Genomic DNA, 8373 nt, shown 5'->3' on the forward strand with positions numbered 1-8373 from the left:
TGACCGCTACCATCTAGAAGGACAAGGACAGCAGAAAGATGGGAACACCATCACCTGCAAGTTCCCCTCAAAGCCACACACCATCCTGACTTGGAAATATATCACTGTTCCTTCACTGTCGCTGGGTCAAAATCCTGGAACTCCCTCCCTAACAGCACAGTGGGTGTACCTACACCACATGGACTGCAGTAGTTCAAGAAGGCATCTCACCACCACCTTCTCAAGGGCAATTAGGGATGGGCATTAAATGCTGGCCTGTCCAGCGAAGCCCACATCCCATGAATGAATAAAAAAAACAAAGTCAGATGGGCTAGGCAATGTTCCATAAGCATAACTCAAAAAGGTTTTCAGTCCTAGTTCATTTAAATTCATTACAATCACCCTTTTAAAGGATGGAATTTGCCATGATTGAAATGACTGTGATTTAGGGTTGGAGCTGCGTTTCACAGCTCCCCTGCCTGACTGTTCAAAATAAGGGGGCCCACAAAATAAAACAGGTGCCCTTCCCGCTGCCCTCCCACCCAAACCTAACCTGTCTCCCATATTAAGGTGGGCGAGAAAGGCTTCAGGCAGCCCACCCACCTATTGAGCCCCTTAAGTGTCCAATTAATGGTCACTTAAGGGCCTCATTCCACCACTGCCGCTATTTTACCTGTGGCAGGGGAATGTGGAGGCCAGGCAGGCAGATAGCCCAGCAGCTTTCACTGTGTGGGCTGCTGTTGGACAAGGAGGGGCAACCTCTTTGGCGGGGTTGGGTGGGCTGCTGGGGGTGCGCCATGTGCCCAGATCATATACCCCCTTTAACCCTCCCCCCAGCCTCTCAAACCTGGCCCCTCACTCCCCCTTACCCCCCTCACTGGGGTCAGCCAGCCAGGCCCATCCAAAACCCCAGACTTAACGTCTGGGCTAAATCACGTCTTCTCGAGTATTACCTGCAGTCCCAGCAGTGGTCACTGCTCGAACCTGGCGCTGCTGCGGCTGCAGAGCTGCTGGTTGATCAGATTGGCTGGCTGTTCTCGAAGTCAGGAGCCTCCCAAATGGGGACAGAAGTCTCACCCTGAGCCAATTAACGCCCCCGCCGAGCGTAAAATGACTGTGGGGCAGCTGTTGTTTGGGTGGGCGGGCTGACCACTGATTTTCCAGTCAGTGGGGGGGGGAATGCGGTGGGGAATACAATGCCCCCTAAAATGCAGCCCGTGATGTCTGAATCTTTCCTAAGCTTTCTTTTTATCTTGAATTCTCTGACAAACAACAAAGGTCCATTGTTCAGGACGCCACCAAGTTTGGAAAGAGAAGAAGGGAGAGCAAGAAGTCCATTGTCCTAAGGTCTTGGAAAACAAGGAATTAGAGCAGTGAAATTTTCTAAATTAAAGGTGCTCTGTCAATGCAAGTTGCTGAAATGGAGTGTTGACCCTTAGGGAGGGATTTTCCAGCCCAGTCCGCTGCCGGGATTGTGTGGTCCCGCCAAAAGTCAATGGACTTTTAGCTGGCCCGCCGAATCTCCCATGGCAGCTCTAGCCATGACGGAGCCGGAAAATCCCAGCCTTAGTTTCAATACAGTGAGGATGTATGGAGGAGGAAGACCATGTGCTTGAGGCCTAGGAGAAACAAGAGAAGAGAAGCACTGGTCATATTAGTATTGATAGAATACAGCAAGGCTGCAATGTACAGTAGTTCATAGAATTACACAGCACAGGAGGACATTCAGCCCATAGCATCTGTCGGCTCTTTGAAAGAGTTATTCAATTTATCCCCCTGCTCTTTCTTCATAGCACTGCAAAGTTTGCCTTTTCAGATACTCATCATTTCTCTTTTGATAGTTATTAATGAATCTGCTTCCACGGCCTTCTGGATGGTAACAACTCACTCAGTGAAAAGGCTTCTCCTCATGTCCCCTGTGATTCTTTTGCCAATTATCTTAAACTATGTCCTCTGCTTTCTGACCCTCCTGTCAGCTCCTCAGAAAAATTAAGTTATTAGCCAATATCCTTCCAAAAATCAACATGGCGGGGAGTAGGATGGGGGGGGGGCGGGGGGGCTGGGGGGAGGGGGATGGCACTCCTGGCCACTGTCCGTTGATCCCTATTGAAAAACAGACATGGGTATTGGAAATGGCTCAGCTTTAACAATTCCACCCACAAGCTGAGAGCGCTCACTATGGTTTGGTAGCGTGGCGATTAGATTAATGGACTAGTGACCTCAGCCAGTAATCTAAAGAATGTAACTTCAAATCCCACCTTGGCAGTTTGAGAATTTGAATTTAGTTTTAAAAAACCTGGGGTGGGCGCGGGTGACCAATGAACGCAAAATTCAGGCCCTGGAAGTAAAAGGCTGGCATCAGGAAAGCAGACCATGAAGCCGTCAGACTGACGCACAAAATCAGTTGCTTCATTAATGCTCTTGGTCCGGTTTGTATGTGACTCCAGTCCTGCACCAAAAGTGGTTGAGTGCAAAATGCCCTCTGCAGTGGCCTAGAAAAACTATCAGTTGGACCAAACTGTTAATGCTCCGAAAAGGAGGCCCACGTCCACCTCAGTAGGGCAGCTAGGGAGGGGCAATAAATACCGACGAGGGCCAACGTCTTGAGAAGGAATAAATAAAAGATGTAGAACGTCTTTAGGATGAGATACCAGAGGACCACCTAAGCCAGCATAGAGCAAATTGGGGGAAAAAACTAAAGGGTGGGATGGTCCGCTCCTCCGTTGGTGGTGGGCATGCCTGGCGACATGAGCAGACAATAAGGCAGGATGCCAAATATCGGTTTCACAACGTCGTGAAACCAGTTTGCAATCGTCTGCTCCACCCGTCAATGTTGGGTTGCACTTCCCACCGCCACACATCAGGAACTTCATTGTAATACATCTGCATCACATTATAAGCCCTGACCACTGGAATCATCCCCCCACACTGGATCATTCGGTGTGATTGCACGCTGACATGTTTCACAACTGAACATAAGCGCCATGCACCTGGCGAGCTGCACTTCACTCAGAACTTTGAGGTTTGTTTGCCTACCTTGCATCAGGCAGCACTCGCGCCAGGCTTCACAGGCAACACCACATCACTCCTAGGGGCACTCAAGGGCAGGACTCTACTTACCAGGTCAGGCATAATGTGGCAGTGGCTTTTCAACGGTTGCAAGGTTAGGGCTTGCTTGGGGAAGGGGGAGAAGTGACCTCAGGCAAGGGAAGGCTAGGGCATCACTGGGGTAGAAGGGTTTCCCAGGATGTGTTTGGGGCACATGTTGATCTGTGCAAATGGCCTCAAGATGGTGAGGACAAAGGAGGAAGTCTCCAGAGGAGGTGAGGCCAGATGGGGATGTGAGGGTGTGTGAGAGAGAGTGACTGGAGATGTCCCTTGACCTGGCAGTGAGTGAGATGCCAGTGAACATGTGATAGCCTAGTGAGTCTGCGAGTTTAGAGTGATGAGATGTTTACCTTACCCTGGCAGCACAGATGAGGTAATTTATCCTCTTTCTACACTGGATGGTGAACCGCTTTTATGCGGTGTTGGCACTGACCACCACTGTCACTGCCTCCCAAGCCAGAGTGGTGACACTGATGGGTCTCCTGCAGCCAGAGTTGGGGTAGAGGACATCGTGGCGCGCTCCAATGGTGCCCAAAAGGTGTCCTAAGGATGCACTGTGCGGCTGCGCTTTTCTTGGCTTTTGGGTGCCCTCCTGGGCTGGAAACACTGAAAAACGTGCACGTGGCTGCACTTTAAATACAGCACTTGGCATGAGGAAACGGAGACATGGCAGAGTGGTAGGTGAATCGGAGGCTGCCCGTCAGCCAAACAGCGTGTTCCCTGGGAATGCGTGATTAAGGAGGCGGGGTTAGGATGATACAGCATGACCATCCGCCATTGCGGCCAGTGGGTGAAACGTCCTTTCTCCTGTCTGCTCCCGCACTTAGTGCAAATCTGGAACAATTCCGCCCACAGGTTGTGGTTGACAGTAAGATGTCTTTTCTAATTATACCTCCCTTTTTCTTCAGGTTGAAGTTTCTCGGAGCATGGAGAATACCTCGAGTTTATTAAATCTCACCAGTTCGTCAGGCTGGAGAACGGCTGGAGTCAGGACGGGACTTTACATCTTTATAATGGTGATTGTGACAGCCGCTATGGTTGGCAATTGCCTAGTGGTCCTCGCTGTTTTCTACTTCAAGCAGCTGCGCTCTGCAACCAATGCCTTTGTGCTATCATTAGCCATAGCCGATTTCCTCGTTGGGATTATGGTGATGCCCTATAGTATGGTCAGAACTATTGAAGGGTGTTGGCACTTTGGATCCACCTTCTGTCGAATCCATTCAAGCCTGGATGTGATGTTCTGCACTGCCTCCATACTTCACCTGAGTTGTATTGCCCTGGACCGCTACTATGCCGTCTGTGACCCTCTCATGTATCATTGTAAGATGTCACCCGGGAAGGTTGTCATCCTGCTCTTTGCCTGCTGGATGGTCCCAGCTGCGATATCATTCATCCCCATAATGATGCAGCTACACAGACTAGGCGTTGACCCTGACCTGCTGACCAAGAGCAGCTGTGTGCTCATGGTGAACCCAACCTATGCTGTCTGCGCCTCTCTAATAGCCTTTTACCTGCCCATGTTCATTATGCTAGCGGCATACTGGAAGATATACAAGGTAGCTAGAAAGCAGGCAATTCAGATTGATGCTGTGGATAACCAAATCCAGGAAAGTGCCTCAGGCTTAGTAAGGGCTCATGCACACAAACAATCCATGAAACAGGAAAAAAAGGCAGCTAAAACGCTGGGGATCATTATCGGCGCGTTTCTTGTCTTCTGGCTGCCCTTCTTCACAGCGAATATCATTGATCCTTTCCTGGGTTACAAGACAGACAGGGTGACTTGGGAGGTGTTGGTCTGGCTTGGCTACAGCAATTCGTCCATGAACCCATTCCTCTACGCGTTTTTCAACCGGTCATTCAGACGAGCGTTCCTCATCATTATCGGCTGTAAAATCTGTGTCCCCCGATCTCTGCAAAACTTTGACTTGTCGGACAGCAAACGGGATGTTGCACAGGAGTCAGTGCACTGAGTGGGTAGGCCTTGGGCGTGCTGAAGGTGTGTGTACTGCGGATGGACAATGACGCCGGTCAATGGTTTGTAAGCTCCATGTAACATTCTGCTGTCTGCCATTGTAACATTCATTTTGTTCCTTCTGAAAGGTTTAACACCTTCCTCAAGACAGCAAGCAAGAGAAATTCTTGGAAGTTAATTTTAACTTTGGGTGGGTTTCCATGCAGACAGTGGGAGAAGAGGGGAGGGAGAGGGAAGAATTTCTCTGTTCGCTGGGATTGGCCTTGACTTTGTGCGATTGCGGAAGGTACGTGTGAGTCAGCAGACCGGGTTACATCCATCCCAATTGACTGGCACTGACTGATGAGCTGGCATCTTTATCAAACTGGCACAAATAGTCAATAGAAATATTTTTAAAGATTGGGAGAAATGTAAACAGGTTGCTTACTCACTATCACCTTGTTTTGTCCTATCACAGAAAGCCAAGATCTATCCCATTGTGTGTCAGAACTGGGTCAGGACGCTGCTAATGTGGGTCGCTGTGTGTTGTAATTGTGACTGGGAAGATTTTTCTCGGGCCTGAGTTTCTTGTGGGATCCTAAACTTTAAAAAAATGAAAAGCCAAATGTCATGTTTTGATATTTTTGACCAACTTTCCAAACAAAGGATCTGGGTTGCAATGACATTTAAATGTTGGGCTCCTAAAAACAAAGTGTATTCACATTTTTCCCCTTAGCGGAGGAGTCAATAACCCGGGGGGTGGGGGGGAGGGGGGTATAAATTTCAGGTAAGGGGCAGGAGGTTTAGAGGGGATTTGATGAAAAATGTTTTCACCAAGAGGGTGATTGGAATCTGGGACATACTGCCTGAGGGAGTGGTAGAGGCAGGAAGCCTCACAACATTTAAAAAGTATTTAGATGTGCACTTGAAATGCCATAGTGTACAGGGCCAAGTGCTGGAAAGTGGGATTAAAATAGATAGGTGCTTGATGGCCAGCACGGACATGATGGGCTGAAAAGCCTGTTTCTGCGCTGTATGACTCTAAGTTTATACAGTATTAAAAAATGTTGAGATTAAATAATAATGGGCTAGGTATTGAAGTTTTTCCATCAAGTCAGAACAGAACAGGCAATTTGTCAGCTTCTCTTGGTAATTGATAAACACCTCCCAACCACTGTGTTGGGGAATCCCTGATACCAGGTACTTGGAAGGTGCTTCTGGCCTAGGTCCTTCCATTTGCTTGTGAGCACAGAGTAATAAAAAAAATAGGCACAGAACATACAGGGGGATAGGATTTTATTTGAAAAACAGGAAGTTGCTAGAGCAGGTTCTTGCCAGACTTTGAGAGTTAGGAGGATAATTAGAAGTTAGTGACCTGAAAATCCTAAGGATGCAATGCTGACCAGTGCCTCCATTATTGAGCCTGCTGGAGTTTACAAAGCCAGTACAGGGGCGGGGTGGGGGGACAGGACTAATTTGCATGGCACAAGCAGTTTTAAGCACCATAATGGGAACATGTCTTATATCTGCCTGTTCCAGAAAACCAGATAATCCAGCAGCTGTTCTGCCTCAGAAAGTATGAACGCAGAAAGGTAATTAGATGCTATTTTGTTTAAGGTAAAATGAGCGGGAAGCATAGCTTATTCAGAATTTTATACCATATTGTGAAGACAAGTTGTACAGGTTGCATTGAGGAAACATCGTGTGCTTGTTATTTTTGTTTTATTAAGCGAAGACAAGTTTTACTGACAATAACTGTTGCTCTGCATGTCCAATTGCTGTCTGTGAAATAAAATAATCTCATGATTTGTGTCCAGCCTCATATGATCAAATGGTTTCTCAGTCTGCCTTCAAAAATACTGGAGAGTCTTTGTGTGGGGGAGTGTGCTGAAGGTATGCAGTCTAGCTCTGGTCACTTGTGCAATCTAGTGTAACCCCAAGGTTCACCCCTTCATGTTTCCAGGGATAAGGTAGCAAAGTGGTTATGGCATACTGGCCTAGTAATACAAAATAAAAATTGAGGAAAGGTAAACAGGCTGCTTACTCACCTTTTAATTTCCTATCGCATGAAGTCAAGATCTAGCCCATTGTGTGTCAGAACTACTGCTAACGTGGGTGACTGTGTGTTGTAACTATAACTTGGAAGATTTTTCTCTGGTCTGTGCTCCTTGCAGAATCTGAACTAATGATCTGGAGATTTTTTAAAATTCTTTCATGGGATGTAAGCATTGCTGACAAGGTCAGCATTTGTTGCTCATTGCTCTTGAGATACGAGTTCAAATTCCACATGGTAGTTGGAGCAATTAAATTCAATTAATTAGTTAATTAAATAGGCCTGAAAGCTAGCATCAATAATGGTGCCAATATAACTACCCGATTATTGTAAAAGCCCATCTGGTTTACTGTTGCCCTTTACTCGGTCTAATTTATATGCGACTTCAGGCCTACAGCAATGAGCTTAACTCTTAACTGCCCTCTGAAATAACCTAGCAAAAGGCTTGGTTGCAATCATGGAATATACTCACCAGCACCTTTACAAGGGCAATTAGGGGTGGGCATTAATTGCTGCCCTAGCAAGTGACGCAAAATCCAGTAAGTTACTTTTAAAAGTGTTGAGCCCCAGAAGACTGTGGGGACTTAATGTCTTTGTTATTCTCACATATACTGACAATCTGAATCCTTGGATTGAGGTTAACATTGGGTGCTTGTCCTGTCATCACACCCAAGATATGCCAGCTGTCTTAGAAATCAGGGGCATAGTGACCAACACAGATGGTTCTGACTGGTGTGACACTATTGCTACTGAGTTGGCACAAGTAAGCCAATAGCTAAGTTGACCAAGGAACTTGTTTTTTTTTTGGCAAATTAGCCTAAATTGGGCTAATACTTTACACTGATACATAATCATTTACTGTGATGAAATGCCTTAGATCCAATATTATGGTATTAATTCCTTGGTTTACCTACAGTCAACGTATGTCAGCAACCCAGATTATGTAATCGGTCTTCATGCAATGTTATGGGGCAAAATTATATAGTGAAATTTTTACCTACAAAGGTGTATTAAACAGCTTACCTGTTCAAATGATGCAGAGACAAATTTCACACAAACATATACGCTAGTGTTCAGCTTGATTCCAACCCATCTCTGCTGCAAGGCGCTAGTCTTGGCTCAGTTGGTAACACTCACATCTCTGAGGTAGAAGGTTGTGGGGTCAAGTTCCACCCAAGGGACTTGAGCATAACATCTAGGTTGACAATCCAGTGTAGTAGTGAGGGAATGCTGCACTGCCAGAAGTGCCACCTCTTGGATAAGACATTAGTCTGAAGCCCTA

General features: G+C 46.8%; 1 protein-coding gene across 1 annotated transcript in view; it reads left to right on the forward strand.

The window, feature by feature from the left end:
• Positions 1-5057, forward strand: part of LOC121275871 (trace amine-associated receptor 1) — an 83344-nt gene extending 78287 nt beyond the window's left edge. Inside the window, exon 2 of the mRNA XM_041183639.1 lies at positions 3996-5057. Coding sequence (XP_041039573.1) covers positions 3996-5057 — 1062 coding nt within the window. The remainder of the gene's footprint in view (positions 1-3995) is intronic.
• The last annotated feature ends 3316 nt before the right edge of the window (positions 5058-8373 follow it).

The sequence above is a fragment of the Carcharodon carcharias genome, chromosome 1 (assembly GCF_017639515.1).
Source record: "Carcharodon carcharias isolate sCarCar2 chromosome 1, sCarCar2.pri, whole genome shotgun sequence".
In the NCBI taxonomy this organism is placed as follows: Eukaryota; Metazoa; Chordata; class Chondrichthyes; order Lamniformes; family Lamnidae; genus Carcharodon; species Carcharodon carcharias.